General features: G+C 41.3%; 3 protein-coding genes across 5 annotated transcripts; all 3 read left to right on the forward strand.

Moving 5' to 3' along the window:
- The first annotated feature begins 1,091 nt into the window (after positions 1-1,091).
- LOC146670307 (monoacylglycerol lipase abhd6-A-like) lies at positions 1,092-9,173 on the forward strand. 2 transcript variants are annotated; one of them, XM_085407140.1, is made up of 9 exons: positions 1,092-1,432; positions 3,002-3,132; positions 4,708-4,867; positions 5,823-5,936; positions 6,133-6,265; positions 6,349-6,506; positions 7,317-7,371; positions 7,936-8,036; positions 8,522-9,173. In XM_085407140.1, the coding sequence occupies exons 2-9, from the start codon at positions 3,014-3,016 to the stop codon at positions 8,699-8,701; spliced, it is 1,020 nt and encodes a 339-aa protein (XP_085263266.1). In that variant the 5' UTR covers positions 1,092-1,432; positions 3,002-3,013; the 3' UTR covers positions 8,702-9,173. The 2 variants fall into 2 exon arrangements, with proteins under 2 accessions (XP_085263266.1, XP_085263267.1); XM_085407141.1 differs by lacking the exon at positions 1,092-1,432 and adding an exon at positions 1,621-1,939.
- Positions 9,174-9,940: 767 nt separating this feature from the next.
- Positions 9,941-14,589, forward strand: rpp14 (ribonuclease P/MRP 14 subunit). 2 transcript variants are annotated; one of them, XM_085407143.1, is made up of 6 exons: positions 9,941-10,079; positions 10,627-10,779; positions 10,868-10,952; positions 12,462-12,538; positions 12,657-12,735; positions 14,452-14,589. In XM_085407143.1, the coding sequence occupies exons 2-6, from the start codon at positions 10,688-10,690 to the stop codon at positions 14,506-14,508; spliced, it is 390 nt and encodes a 129-aa protein (XP_085263269.1). In that variant the 5' UTR covers positions 9,941-10,079; positions 10,627-10,687; the 3' UTR covers positions 14,509-14,589. The 2 variants fall into 2 exon arrangements, with proteins under 2 accessions (XP_085263269.1, XP_085263270.1); XM_085407144.1 differs by having other exon boundaries at positions 9,978-10,079; positions 10,657-10,779.
- LOC146670309 (hydroxyacyl-thioester dehydratase type 2, mitochondrial-like) lies at positions 14,536-15,212 on the forward strand. Its single transcript, XM_085407142.1, has one exon. It carries the CDS (start codon positions 14,536-14,538, stop codon positions 15,010-15,012), a length of 477 nt encoding a protein of 158 aa, XP_085263268.1. The 3' UTR covers positions 15,013-15,212.
- The last annotated feature ends 298 nt before the right edge of the window (positions 15,213-15,510 follow it).

Below are 15,510 nucleotides of genomic sequence, written 5' to 3' on the forward strand. Positions count from 1 at the left end.
GCTGACCTACTACCTGCAGGAATGTGAGGTATTCCTGTGGTTTCTGGACTGACGTTCCCGGGCAGTTACATCACCCAGCTGACCGTCTGACAGCTGCTTCCTGAACCATGAAAGAAAAAACAGATTGGGATATTTTTAGCCCCAAAGTGAGACAATTTATTTGATCTGCAGAGTTTTATGGCCTTTAATAGTGTGCATTGTAAGCAGGGAGAAAAGCTCATCTTTGTGTAATATCAGCCTCTGACTACACAGATTATACAACATGATTATCCCTAATATGGCTGAAAATCAGTTTGTTGAGCATTGAAAGCTTCCTTGAGTTTGTTAGGAATGTAAAAGTTGTTCATTCAGAAGGTTGATGATCTTTTCACACTCACAGTAACCAACAAACTTAAATGACTGACTGAAAGTGCTGGTGTTTGTGTGCTGATTGGTTCAAAAATAGTTAATGCAAGTTAAGTGTTTCTTAATACAAAGTTAAAATGATGATAATAACTGGCTTGAAGACTCTGCGGCTCAGAAGTCGATGTCATCACCACAGCAGGTCTTTTTATTGTAAATAATCACAAGTTTATAACTTTTCCCCTCTTTTCCAGCTATTTTCACATTTCAAACAATATTACAGACTACTTCCTGCTTTATTATAATTCATTATTATTAGCAACTGTCATACTGTTAAAACCCTCTTATTTAGATCCTAAGTATATTCTTTCCTTTTATTATAAAGTGCTTTTCAGTGTATAATTTAGCAAATGCACGAAGACTGGCAGCCTTTAAATTAGGTTTTTGGCCAAAAAAAAAAACGGCAAAAGTTCAAGGCCCCTTGGATGATCAAAAGAAGAAAGAAGGAGAACGTTTTCTAGCATTTACACACAAGCAGTGACAGATATGTTGCTAAATCCTGACATTGTGTTTTTCCACTTGAGCTCCAATCAGTTCAGACCACTATTTAAATCTTTTTTCAGCTGCTCCTTTCTCACCACAGCAGGATCATCAGCACATTTGGTTGGTCACAGATTTTTAGCCAATGACCTTTCTTATGCAACCCTCCGAGGCTTTTTGTCTCCTCCCAGTCTGAAACTGGGGAGCTGCCAGCCCTCCGAGCCACAAAACACTGGACAGAAATCAACTGAAACATTCATTTGAAGAAAATAAATATATAAATTGCTTTAACTTCGACAGAAATTCTGGAGCATCAGTGCTGTTCTCTAAGAGCTGCCTGTAGATGTTGGCGCCCTCTTGTGGACGTGCTCGCACACATCACACATCCTCTGCTTCTGACGGCACCTGAATGCAGCACAGCATTTTTCTTCTGCAGTATCCCTTTAAGTGCGGATGAAAGGCTGTTATGTAATTTAGGTGAAAGAGGAGGAAGAGCAGCGGACTGAATGGAGGACAGCCGGCACTGACAGCTCGAAGAGGACCCTGACAGGTAGGGCGCCGCTGACCCTGCAGGTGTAGATAAACCGCTATAGTACTCAGCCTGAGGTGTCCGCGTTATGTCCGATGTGACGTTTTCAGCAGGTTAAAAGGACACGAGTTTTTAATGTAACCTTTGCATCTGGTGTTCTACCATCAAACCCTCAGTGAACAAAATATTCAAAAAGAGAAGTTTGTCTCTTTAAGCCTGTGACCGTTACGGTTAAAGGAAACTTCCGCATTTTTTTCTCAATGTAAACTTGTTTTACTCATTTTCCGGTTCTAACCTTTAAAAAAAACTCCTAACAAATGAACTTTTTTACTTGGTCTGATTTCTACATCAAAGCAAACCTCCAAATCCCGATTACTGTGTATTACTATGGTATATTACGAGTAGAAGTAGTTTATTTTTTAAGCACATTCCCCCTACAGGTGCTTTCTCCGGAAACTGTGAACTTTGCAGCTGCTTCAAAGGTTCAGTGTCTTTCTGGGTTGGGCTTGCAGCGCTGGACGTTGTTCAGTGGGTTAAGTAACCTGTTGTATCCTGTTGATTTTGTGGCACTTGCATTAATTGCGATTTCATGTCAAAATCATAGACTGTATATGAAAGATGGAAGTAATACCTCGACGTTAACTATTAACAACTGCTGTGTCAATTTGCTGTTACCATGAGTTGCCATATTTGACCCATCAAGCCTGGTTCAATGCTGCATTTATGACATATTGTGTGGAAGCCACGGACGCAGGTGCCTGATAATTAGAGCTAAGAAACAAGCTAACATATGGTGGTTTAGCTCACTGGGTTGAGCAGGCAACTCCTATTACTGAGTTTTGGGTTCATATTTTACACTCAGCTCTACCTGCTCTCTTTCATCCAGTTTTTTTTTCAAAGCATTTAAGTATAATTAAAATGTATTTAAAGGGAACCTACAAGAAGTTTGTATTATATTTTTAGTGAGTTGAATTTCATTTATTACAAGCTTTTATTATTATAAGCAATGTAATTACACTTAAAATGCTTTCCCACCTTTGCTTTCTGCAGTGGAAAAATGGATCTTTTACACTAAAAGTAAAAAAAAAGTGATGCCATAACTTTGGAAAGCTATGGGAATATTTTTTATTTATCAGCTTAAGTTAGGCTTTGTCTTTTTTTGGAGTAAAGGCATAAATAAACCAGCACATTTCCCTGACTATATGTTTGTTTACAGCTAAATGTTTCATTGACTGAGGCAAGACTGAGTGATTTAACTGGACTTTTGTCACTTCAGTACTCTGGATGCAGTACTCAGCGTCTGTTTCTATTATTATTATACAGTATAACACTAAGATAAGATAAGATAAGATAAGATAGAACTTTATTAATCCCTCGGGTGGGTTCCTCTGGGAAATTCGATTTCCAAAAAAAGCACAGCAACGACCGAAGTTACAGTTACTCTTCTAGTAGTTACTCTTCTTACTGTCTTGGAGCAACTGTGAGGACACAGTTTCGTCTGGGACTAATAAATTATTCAGTTTCTGCTTGATTATCTACAGTTAAACTGAGCTGAGAGTGCAGTTTGTGATCTGTTTTTTTTTTTTAAAGGAGGCTGCAACGATGGAGCTGAATGTGGCCAAAATGATAATGCTGGCAGGAGGTGTCCTGGTTGTGCCCGTGCTCGCTTTCGTCACCTCCTTCCTGTTCTGGCCTGGAGCGCTCCTCAAGGCGTACAACTGGTAAAGGCACATAGAGGACATACACACAGAGAACAAACAGGCGGGTTAGACTTGTATCTGTTTGGTTTAGGCACACCACTGGATTATAGCAGAAGAAATGGAAAAGATTTTCCACCTACAGTACTCTGCAAAAGTCTCAAGTCATTCCTTATTTCTCATGTTTTGCTTCCAAGCAGCCAGACTTTGTTGTGATTTTTTTAAGTGGTCATCATCAGTAGGTGTCCAGCCTTCTGGAGGTCTTCCAAACCTTTTCTTTGGACATTGGCTGCTTTTCATGAGGGAAAAATAAAGAAATTACAGGTCTGAAAAATTACAGCTGATAAACCGTAGCAGTATCTGAGTCATGTCCTTAAGAAATAGGAAAATCCAGCAAAGACCTGACAAAGGACCATAAGAGTCATCTGACCCTTTGGCTGATCCCTTTACTGTTCACTGAAGTATCATTAGAAATGGTGTCAGTGAAGGGTGGCTGCCAAGAAGCCATTCTTAAGATAAGGAAACAGGAAAAAGACTTGGTGGCTCAGGACTTTTGCACTTTTGTACAGTGGTTTTCCATTTTTCTTATTTTTTTATGAAAATAAATCTAATAAATGTTACTCCAAGCAATTTTCTTCAAAGTTACTAAACCCACCAGATAAAGCCTTCAACAGCAACAAGCAGACAAACTGGACACGCGTTACATTTGAATGAAAATAATGTAGTTCCTGTGTTCCAATACAGCTTCAAAAATGCTTTTATTGTGAAAGAGCCAAAGCAGTGACCTTTCCTTCTGAACTTTAGACTAAGCTGTGAAAAAAACTACATGCTGGCTGATTACTGGATTACTGATGTTGCTTCACTCTGTCTTACACACACACGCACACACACACAAAGTGCTGACTCACTGACATGTAATAGAAGAAGAAAAACATGTGCAAAGAATTAACAGTGAATCTGTGACTGTGTAGAAGATTATTTTTATCTGTCGAGATCATTTTGGTCCCAGATTTCGGGGACCGTTCCTGACCTCTGTTTTTATTTTGTTTGGTTTTTATTTTTTAACCCTGACCGTTGTAAGGGTAGCAGAAATTCACCTTATTATGTTTATGTTGAGTAATGAAGCTGCATTTGTGGTTGATATGAATATCCAAAGTGTTGCACAATAAATTATTAAACAATCACATGAACAAACTATGGAAATAAGTGGCAGAGCATCACTCTTATTTTCATAACAGCAGTTATAAAATGATTTCTACAGGTCATCATCTTTTCATGATAAACCTTTAATTTTCTAGTGTGCTTTTATTTTGTGGGGGGATTTTCCCATTAATGTGATCTCACACCAGTTTTGACTGCACAATGACCCTTTTCATATGAAACCATGTGCAGCTGCAGGATGTTGAACTGAATCCTAAAATAAAGTGATGATCAGAGTCAGAGAAAATTCAGAAACAGTGATCTTGTTTTTAAAGACTACACAATCACATGATTTATTTCATAATGTTAGTGGATGGATCGCCTCATGTTTAATCCTCAGGAATCACTGAACATCCAGAACATGAGACTTTATAACGGCTCACCTGTAAATCTCTGCAGGTATTGGCGCCGCAGGCTCGGATTGGTTGTCCGCTTCTCTCACAGTGGGAATTACCACTTCTGTTATTCCACACGCGGGGCACCAGGAGGCGCAACACCATCACTGCTGCTGCTCCACGGCTTCTCTGCCACCAAGGATATGTGGCTACCTGTTGTCAAGGTTTTTACACAAAAATAAATCAAAACATCAGATGTACATGTTTGTGACAGTGACATTTTCACTGCTAAAAAAGGAACTTCAGCTCAGCTGTGTGTAAATCTGGAAACACAGGGTTGGTGAATTGTGTGTGGAGACGTGGAAGCTGTCCCCTTTGTAAAATCTTACCTTTGAGCAAAAATCTATAACTGTTGAAGCAGATTTTGTCAGATTTGACTGGTGATTCTCCAGCCTTTCTGTCATGAAGTGTATGTAAGTGAGCCTCTGGTGTGTTTGCTAGTGATGTTCGATTCGTGAACGAATCGTTCAATACTCGAGAATCACTTTACTGACTCGTGAATCATGATTCACAAGCCCAACTGACTCACTGACTCATCCCTGTTTCTGTTAACAAACTAATTCGCTTAGTAGAAATATATCTAGCTTATAAATAAAATTGGGGGGGGGGGGAAACAGCCAGTTTCTTAACAAAAGCATTTCTGCTCTGAACTGGAAGAAAAAGTAGATGTGAGTAGAAGCTCACATCAAGAAAATAGCTCCTCAGTTCACAGTAGCATCACTCTGCTAACATGCTAACAGCACATTTGAGCTACTCACCCCCTCCCTTCCTGTGTTGAATCGTAAGCGTAAGCGAATCACTCAGGACTCACTAACCCCCTCCCTCCTGTGCTGAATCATAGAGCGAGCGAACGAATCACTCACTCACTCACCCCCTCCTGGCTCACAGCTTCTTCTTCTTCTTGGTTGGCAACCAATGTTAAGGCGCATTACCGCCCCAACTCAAACTTAAACAAATTAAGTTTGAGTGAAAATGTACATTTTTTGCACTCTCTGGTCAACTGACTCAGTGAATCAAATGACTCAAAAAATCCGATTCACTTTGGTGAGTGACTCATTAAAACTCGATTCAGTAAAAAGAATCAAATTTACCATCACTAGTGTTTGCTTTCTCCTCCAGTTCCTCCCTAGAAACCAACATGTGGTGTGTGTGGACATGCCGGGACACGAGGGGACAAGTCGCACCGGTCCAGAGGATTACAGCATCCGCGGTCAGGTTGAACGAATCCACCAGGTCTGTACAAATTTGTGTGTGTGTGTGACACTTGCACACTTTGTAATAATTATAAGTTTGGAAAAACCACTGGGATATCTTTCAGGGGGAGGTTATTCTTGTAATCAAAGCAAGGCTTCCAGGTTTGGACCACAGCAGAAGCACTGAGCTACTGTCCTGTTTCAAAACTCACCTCTCTGTTTTTCTTCCTGTGTAGTTTGTGCAGAGTATCGGTCTCGATAAAAGACCCTTCCACCTGGTCGGCACGTCAATGGGTGGCAACGTCGCAGGGGTGTACGCTGCCACTTACCCCACCCACCTATCCAGTGTCACCTTGGTTTGCCCGGCAGGTAAACTCAGCAGACGTACCTTACATTTGCTGATGATGATCAGGTTTGCATAATTCCTCTTCCTCATCTTCTCTCCCAAACAGGCCTGGTTTACCCGACGGACTCGGAGTTCATCAGTCGCCTGAGGGAGCTGGAGATGGGTGAGAAGGATGAGTCGATCCCGCTCGTCCCCACCACCATTCAGGAACTCGAGGACATGCTGAGACTCTGTTGTAACACCCCCCCAAAACTCCCCCGACAGGTACAGGGCTGAGCTGCATGGGCACAGTAGAAATGACTTCACAAGTTTCACGTCATTAAGACAAGGAAAGATGTGAAGGAGAATTTGTAAGGAATTAGGAGAAATCACATTGAAGTATTTAAACAATGTGACTGTGGGTTTTACGGTTTGCTGTGGTGAAGCTAAAATTGACCAAAGTTTAACTACAATACTTCACCCTGTTCTCAGTGGCTGTCTTATTTTTAATAGCTTCCTCTTCCAAATTCATCCTGCAGACTGTCATCTGCTTTATTTTATTCTTTATTCTTTGCACTTTAAGCATTTTATCTACCTCACATCTACAGCCAGTTTAGAATCACTTAACCTCACATGCATATCTTTGGACTGCTAGAGGAAGCTGGAAAAGCAGGACAGGAAAAACATGCAGACTGCACACAGAAAGATCTGCAATGAACTGAGTTATAATGCAACCCTTACTTCACTTTTATCATTGATATGGGAATATCTTTATTTATGGAGCAGTTTCATAAACCCACATTGCAAAGTGCTTCACAAAAGACATCATAACTTTACAAAAGGTGCATATGAATGCAGAGAGTAGCATCCTAGAGAGTATGATATTTTGTTCCTCTGAACCTCCTTTCTTTCCACAAAAGATGTTCCAGCTTGCTTTAGTATTTACAGAATTCAACCATCACACAGACACTTCTGGGTCACTTTGCATTTAAGGCTTGTAACAATATACCTGCTCTCAGTCACACTGCCAGTACTGCTGTTGCTTTTCTTTCTTTCTTTTTATTTATTTGCATTTGTGTGCATGTGTGTTGTTAGGTGCTGAGCGGTCTCCTTGCCAACAGGATCCCAAACAATGATTTCTACAAAGAAGGTCAGTCCGCTCACCATCACCTGCTCTTTTCTTCTCTTTGTCCTGTCCTCCTCCCCTCATCCCCAACCGGTCACAGCAGACGGCCGCACTTCCCTGAGCCTGGTTCTGCTGGCGTTTTTTTTCCTGTTAAAAGGGAGTTTTTCCTTCCCACCATCACCAAGTCGTTGCTCAAAGGTGGTCATATGATTACTGGGTTGCTTGCAGAGATGCTTGCATCTCTGTAATAATGTAGGGTCTCTACCTTACAATATAAAGCACCTTGAAGCAACGGCTGTTGTGATTTGGTGCTATATATATTGAAGTGAATTGAGTTCAAGCAGTGCTCCATCGACAGTCACAGATTACTGAGGGATTTGATCTGACCCTTTGCCTCCTGCCTTTTTTCATTATTTTCTATTTGACATTTCAGATAAATTAATTAGTGAAGGAAAGCACTTTTGATATGACTCACTTGTATAAAGACAGTGAAGCAGGGAGAAAAGCAGATTGTGTCTACTTCTACTCTGCAGTAATCATTTTCCCTTTAGTAACTCATTGCCCCTGTGTGTGTGTGTGTGTGTGTAGTGTTCATGGAGATTGTTGGGGAGAAGTCTCGCCACTCGCTACAAGAAAACATGCATCTGATCACAGTGCCCCTGCAGGTTATCTGGGGGAAGGAAGACCAGGTAAATTCACAACCCCACAGCAGTGATGATCATTAGAAAACGATGTCTCAGCCCCAATTTTCCGCCCTTTGCGGGTATGTACTGCTTCTTTAAAAAAATAAAAATAAAAATTAGGGGTGCCGGTCATCAGAACTGCCAAGTGGCCCTCCTCATCTACTTGTGCTCACTACGTCCTTCATATTTAAATTATTGAATCACTGTTGAGAGAAGTTTAAACTTTAACTGTATCCATATTAATAAGATAGAAAAAAATTAAATTGTACTGTTGAAATAAAAAACAATTTCTACCAGGCTGTAAATGTGCCTTTTAATGCTGTAAAGTTCGAAGTTCATTTTCATTTGGAAGTCTATACGAATTGACAACAGAGCATGAATATCTGTAAATCTGTAAATCTCCGTCATGTGGTGTTGGGATATTTCAGTGTGTCAGTAAAGCCGTGCTGCAGCGTCACACAGAGCTGTAACACACTTGTCTGAACTCTCAGGTGCTGGACGTTTCGGGCGCCGCTGTGCTGCAGGGGGCGCTGCCTCACTGCCAGGTGACGGTGTTGGACAGCTGTGGTCACTCTGTGGCTCTTGAGCGACCGAGAAAAGCCGCCAAACTCATCACGGACTTCCTGTCTGAGCAGGCAGTCAGCGATGGCAACGTAAAGAAAGTTTCTTGAAGAAAAACCTTTGAACTGTACGCCGACCCCTGACCTCATGATGATGAAGGAGAGGAGAAGTATGATGAGATTTCTACATCAACGTTTATGTCTGTAAAAAAAACTGAACAAACGCACAAAAGTATTACTTTACTTTAAGATATTCCTGATGTTTTCATCTGTATGACTTTTACTCACTGCCCTGCAGGCGGCTGATATCCATAATCTTTAGAGTTTAATGTCATGGTATCAATCCTCGTTTTCATGTTTCACTTTCAGAAAACTGCATTGTAGTCTTCTGTTTACAGCTGTTTGTGAACTATGCAGTGGACTGACTGCATAATTAACATCACAAAAACACATCAGACTGAATTTACAATGAAACATTTACTGTTGATTAATATGTGATTTGTAACCTTTAGCTATTAACTTTAATATATAAAGTTTAAAAAAATGGTGGAATTAAAAGATTTTGTGTGTTTAAGATTGTTGGTTGAAAAATCCTGTCATTTTGGAAGACATAACACATCAAGTAATTTATTCAAGATGCACAGGAAGTAGTCACTGCTCACGAGGCCCTGCAATTCAGATTTATTTGTCACATGTTGTTAGTACAGGGTCAGCATTACAATGAAATGTGTTTGAAGAGATGAAACATGATTAAAATACTAAAAGTAACATGATTAAAAAGAAAATAAGATGAAAAAAGTAGAGAGAACTACTTTGCGCAATGTATTGCAGTAAAGTAGCAGTTCAGCTGGGACTGAATATGTAGTTAAACTTCTTTTTACACTGACAGCAGGAGGAGTTTCACTGGTCTGGCCCACTCAAGATCAAAGCAGGATGTGTGTCGAAGAAGATGAATGATGTAAGCTCAAGCTGTGAAGTTTAATATGCTATATGCTATTTAATAGCACCACTGAAAGGTTAGGGTTAGGGTTACACAAGTTGTAAATGTTATTTTGACATTGTGAGGGCGACGAATCAAGTCCTGTCAAATACAACCTGAAATTAAAAAAATAAAATAAATGAATAATTAATTTTTATTTCCATAGAGAAAAATGTCAGCCATTAGAAAAAACATTTGGATTATTACCTCAAAATGTTGATTCAGTAACTCAAAAACTCACAAATTAATTTTAAATTATTTTGTCAGAGTTAGTACTGTTGTTTGTTTTTTGTGGCAGTGGCAGAAACAAGCTTCCATATCCGGTTTTCAACGTACAAGACAAAATAAGCCGTCTCGTGGCGAAGAGTGATCCATCTTGCAGTTTTACGCGTCTTTGCAAAAGCTGGTTGCGCATGCGCTGCTGGGGTCCCCTTCCCCCTTGGTGAAAGACGTTTCTCTGGGATTGCGGACTTCTCGGCACGCTGTGTGTCCTCCACGTTTTAGCAGCTGGTGAGTGAAGTGCTTCTGCTTTTATTAAACTTCAGAACAAATTAAAAACTTTCATTTCTGTGTGCGGAGTCGATAACAGAGAATCAGCTAGCAGCTACAATAACTTAGCTGAAGCTAACGGGTTCACCTTGTCCAGGGTTAGCCGCTTTCAGCTTCGGGTTTTAAAGGCTGTACGGAGTTTTCCTCGTGTTTTTATTGACGTTTCACTGTCAGATCTCTGGGCTTCCCAAAACGTAATATTTTAGAGCTTATCAGGTTTGCTCTGAGGTGTTCCTGTTTGTCTTTGTTGTTTGCTTTTGTGTAAATGCAGCAGCTTTGTTACCCAAAGCTGCTGTCCAAAGGTCCAGCCCGTAACTAAAATGCTTTAAACACCTGCTGCTACAAGTCTTTGATAGTGCACACTGACAGGCCCTCACAAGCTTGTGGAAAATAAAGTGTAACGCACACAGTTCCTGCTTTAGTACAGGTATTTATTGGCTAACGATAAAATGCAGACATGACGAAGAGACTCTCTGTAAGCGCCACTGTTTTGATTTTTTTTTTATAGTCAGCTGATCCACCTGCTGCTCTTCATCAGACAGAGGCTGAGCCACTGATGCTCTGATAGAATGAAACAGGTGGAGGAGAAGGAAGAAGCGTCTGTCTACCAACGGGTCGTGTTGAAAAACGCCTCACCGTACCACTACCTGAAGGTCCGCCTGTAAGTTCCTCATCGTATTTTTAGAGTTTGATGTTGTGCTGATATTTGTACACACACGCACACTTTATTTTTTCCTCTGTGTCTTTAGTGTGCTGGAGGATGAGTCAACCAGACTAAGTGCCGTTGAACTGAAGTACTTCATCATCACAGGCCTGAAGTCTCTGTATGGAGAGGTGAGACCATGAAGACCGGTGAGGAGTTAAGGAGCTTCTGTGTTTGTTTTACTTGTTTTATTCTCCTGAGTTTCAGAACCTTTGTATAATGTGAGGATTAATTTGCATTAAATACACTATATTGCCAAAAGTATTCACTCGCCCATTCAAATCAATGAATTCAGTTGTTCCAGTAACTGTCTTGGCCACAGGTGTATACAATCAAGGACCCAGGCATACAGACTGCTTCTACAAACATTTGTGAAAGAATGGGTCGCTCTCAGGAGCTCAGTGAATTCCAGTGTGATGCCGTAATATGATGCCACCCGTGCAACGAGTCCACTTGTAAAATTTCTTCTCTAAGGAATATTCCACAGTCGACTGTTAGAGGTATTAACAAAGTGGAAGCGAGCGTGAACAACGCTAACTCAGCATGAAATGGTATTCTATGTAAAATCACAGAGTGGGGTCAGCAAATGCTGTCTCTATGCCCTAGTGTGCAGAGTTTGCCGACTTTCTGCAGAGTCAATCTCTACACACCTCTAAACTTCATGTGGCCTTCAGATTAGATCAAAGAACAGTCCGTAGAGAGCTTTGTGAAATGGGTGTCCGTAGCCAAGCAGCTGCAGCCAGGCCAAGCAAAGCATCGGGTGGAGTGCTGTAAAGTACACCACTACTTGTAGTGGTGTAGATTGTAGATGCCGTAGAGTCCATCTCACCTGCAGCGGCATCGCAGGCCACACCCCGCCACAAACACATACTTGTAAGCCTTGCGGAAAGCTTTCCCAGAAGAGTTGAAGCTGTTATACCTGCACAGGGTGGGCTGATGTCATATTAAACTCTATGGATCGAGAATGGTATGTCACTCAAGTTCATAAGCGTGTGAAGGCAGGTGAGTGAATACTTCTGGTAATATAGTGTATTCTACCAGATGTGGGGCTCATCCCAGCTTTGAGGTGACTGTTTGTTTGTGGTGATCTGGATCAGTCTTGTTTTTGTTTGTTTTTGGGTTTTTTGTGATAATGTATCTTCACGTAAATGTCAAACTGACAGTTGAGGTCAGCCAGGGGTCTCCATGTACTAAGATGATCACAGATGAAATTGTGATCTCTAGTTAGAGTAGGGAGCAGGTGGAGGTATGTGCTGGAGAGAAGAGGAATGGAAGCAAGACAGAATACATGAAAAGTACATGAGTGAAACTGCACTAATAAAAAAAAAAAAAAAAAATGAAGGCAGAGCAGAATATGCTTAGATTTTTATTGGGATTGACCAGAATGGGTGGGATTAGAAATGAGTGTAGATCAGAGGGACAGCTCAGGCTCAGTTTAGAGCAAAAGTTAGATACAAGGCTGAGGTGGTTTGGACGTGTGCAGAGGAGGAAGATGCTGAATGTGGAGGGTGAGATTGAAGCAGATGAAAAGGAAAGGGAGATGTTCTGGATAGTCCAAACTATCTGAATCCAGGGTCCTAATTCATGCGTAGCGTGGAGGGATGCAGTTTAGCTTTTCTTACTTTGTTTTCACTCCTCAGGTGGGAGCAGCGTTAAACTTTGACGTCCTGAAGTACGATGAGGACACCCTGACCGCTCTCCTCCGTGTTTACAGCAGGTGACCACCGACCATGAGAGAAAGGGGGCTGGGTGGGGTGGTGGGGACAGCTGAAACTGAAACAGACTAACCACCACTTGTTGGTATCATTTTCTTCTTTTATTGTGTGTGTTTGCAGAAGTTTGGTGAAGCTGTGGAGCTCCCTGACTCTTCTCGGCTCCTACCAGAACAAGGCCTGTGCCTTCAGAGTCCTGCAGGTCAGCAGATTTGATCCCCGCTCTTCTCTCATAATAAGAATTTTCTCAGAGGTGATCCACTCCTAGAGAAGTTAATAGACTAAAGAATCGTGACGCGTGATGACAAATAAATAGAGTTTACATATTTTGCAGAAAAATAAACTCTACCAAACTTGCTGAAAATCTTAACATTTTTTCCTCCAGATTGTCATCATTAAAGCTGCTAATTTGATGCACATTATCCTCTCTTGTGCTAGTATAACATGCTGTAATATACACATCTGTAGGATAGTCTCTTGTTTGCAAATGAAGGTGAACAAAGTGAAGTTCTTTACTAATTTTCAGCTTCTGAGCCACAAGTCTGTGAACAACCAATCAGTCACCTTCCACAGAGTTTCTGATGGTTGGGTCTCGTGTGTTTTTTGTGCCGAGCATCAAAGCTCTGTGTCGACCTTGAGACTATCAGCTGTGAATACTTTACCGCCCCTCCCGAACCACATGACCTCTGAGGCGATTATGTCTGCCGCCAGGCACAAAAAATTACGTCCGTGTGGAAGCATTACACATATGTTTGTGCAGAACAATGTTCTGTATTCGCACTCCTGAGCTGAAGAGGAAAGTTCCTGTGCATCAGCTTTAATCTCTACAGATGATACGTGAGCTTTTTTTGTTCTTGTTCATTTTGCTTTTCTGGACACTGCTGCTGTGGATTTAAAATGAAGTAATGAAGAAGTTGCTTTAAGTGTGCACTATGAGGTTTAAAGAGGATGAAGCAGTATTTTTTTTACTCTGTTTTAAACAGATTAGTGCCAAAAAATATGTAACTGTTCTTTTTGTAGCTGCTGTTGTTAGATTAAATTAGGATACAATAGATAAGGTGATCAGTAGGGATTCATGTGACGCACAATAGCAAGGCTGCAATCATGCGGCGTTCACCACCATGAGAAAGAGACTGGGAGGCATGCAACATCATCGTTGACTTAAATAGGACGTTGCCCTTTTATATTTCTGTCTCATATACAAGGTGTGCTGAAAAAGTTTCAGAAAGGGACTCATTTAGAGTTGCTGATCTCCCCTTAAGAGCGTCTCGTGGACTGTATCAGCAAGGCCGCTCTTTTTAGATGTCTTGGCACTATAGCCTCTTGTGCTGGTGCTTCTGCAATTGATGCTGGATTATCCTGTGTGGAATTAAGTTTCAGTTGTGAGCAAAGATTGTGTTGGTGTGGCTAAAAGAAACATCCTGTTTCTCAAGGTGCTCTGTAAGGGCTCACAGATGCATGGCCCACAGCTCAGATCGCTGTCTCTCCCCTAGAGGCCCATTATGGAAAACGAACATTTTGTTCTTTCTGTAGGTCAAAACTTTGGATTATTATCTCAGAATTTTGACTTACTAACTAAAACTCCTGTAAAAATGAGCCAAACTTCCAGTAAAGTTGAAGTTTTGAGATTAAAACTCCAAAATTTTGACTTATGATTGGCAAAAATTATTTTTGTTTTGTTTTTGTTATAGAAACAAGCTTCCAACCATAAAACAATAACATTTTTGTAATTTAAAGCCTGAAAATCGTGACCAAGCCTCATAAGGATGATTTTTGAGTTGTGCATTTTGCAAAGGTTTCAGTTAGGTCTCCTTTAATTTAAGGAATGTTGCAGTAATGTTGCATCATTTGTGTTTGAGGAATATTTAATCCAAGACATTATAAAGACCATCTTTCTGTTGCTCTGTGCTGTGTTCAGGTGTCTCCGTTCCTCTTGGCACTGACGGGAAACAGTCGGGATCTGCAGCTCGACTGAGGCCGGAGGAGCTTTCTTTTTTTCGCAATGAGTTTCCTGTGGAGGCGAGTCTTTAATAAACCGCTGTCTTCCATCGCAGCGGCTCCTCACCTCAGCCGGTCACTCCACATTGGCCAGCGAGCTTCCCTCACCAAAGCGTTCTCTTCCCGTGACGTGGAGGCGTTCGCTGAGCTGACAGGTGACACCAACCCCCTCCACCTGGATCCGGCGTACGCCAGCACCACTTCGTTTGAGACACCTATCGTGCACGGCGTCCTCATCAACGGCCTGATCTCGGCCGTGCTCGGCACCAGGATGCCGGGTCGAGGCTGCATCTTCTTGTACCAGGAGATCCGCTTCCCGGCACCACTCTACGTTGGAGAGGAGGTGCTGGCCGAAGCCGAAGTCCGCAAGATTAAGATGTCATTCGCCTTCATTGCTGTAACGTGCTCTGTTAAGGATAAAGTGGTGATGGAGGGTGAGGTGATGGTGATGTTGCCTGAGGAGCAGCAGCAGAAGGAGTGAGAGGAGGTGGTGGTCACCCCTCACTGTCTCCTCAAAATAGTATTTTGTACACGAGGGACTTTATTATTGTTTGTTGCTCAAAGCAAGAAAAACGTGTTTATAGGCAGAGCATCTAATATTTGTTTCCAGCTCTGCTTTGTTTATTGTTTTGAAATCTTTTGTGTGGAGATAAAATAATAAATGTCTTTGAATTTTTCAAACCTGCTTGTGTTGTTATACCCACCTGTTCACTCACATCACACACACACAACTTTCTTTCCTTCCACCATACTGTGATCCTTCTATTTTTCTTTTTACTGACTCATTTCCTTCAGCTGATTATAAGGGTGAGTTTTTTTTTTAATTATGTTTACTTAACATAATGACATGTTAATATTTCCATGTTTCATGATTAATCATGTGAAACAACACTTTTTGAGCACTGCAAAGTGAAGCTGGAGAACTGTTCAGTCAAGTGAACCTTATGCGGCCACTTCATTAGGTATACCCTGTTAGCAT

Source organism: Rhamphochromis longiceps, linkage group LG5, assembly GCF_057381845.1.
Source record: "Rhamphochromis longiceps isolate RC_006_pf linkage group LG5, R_longiceps_female_GT1.1, whole genome shotgun sequence".
Taxonomy (NCBI): domain Eukaryota; kingdom Metazoa; phylum Chordata; class Actinopteri; order Cichliformes; family Cichlidae; genus Rhamphochromis; species Rhamphochromis longiceps.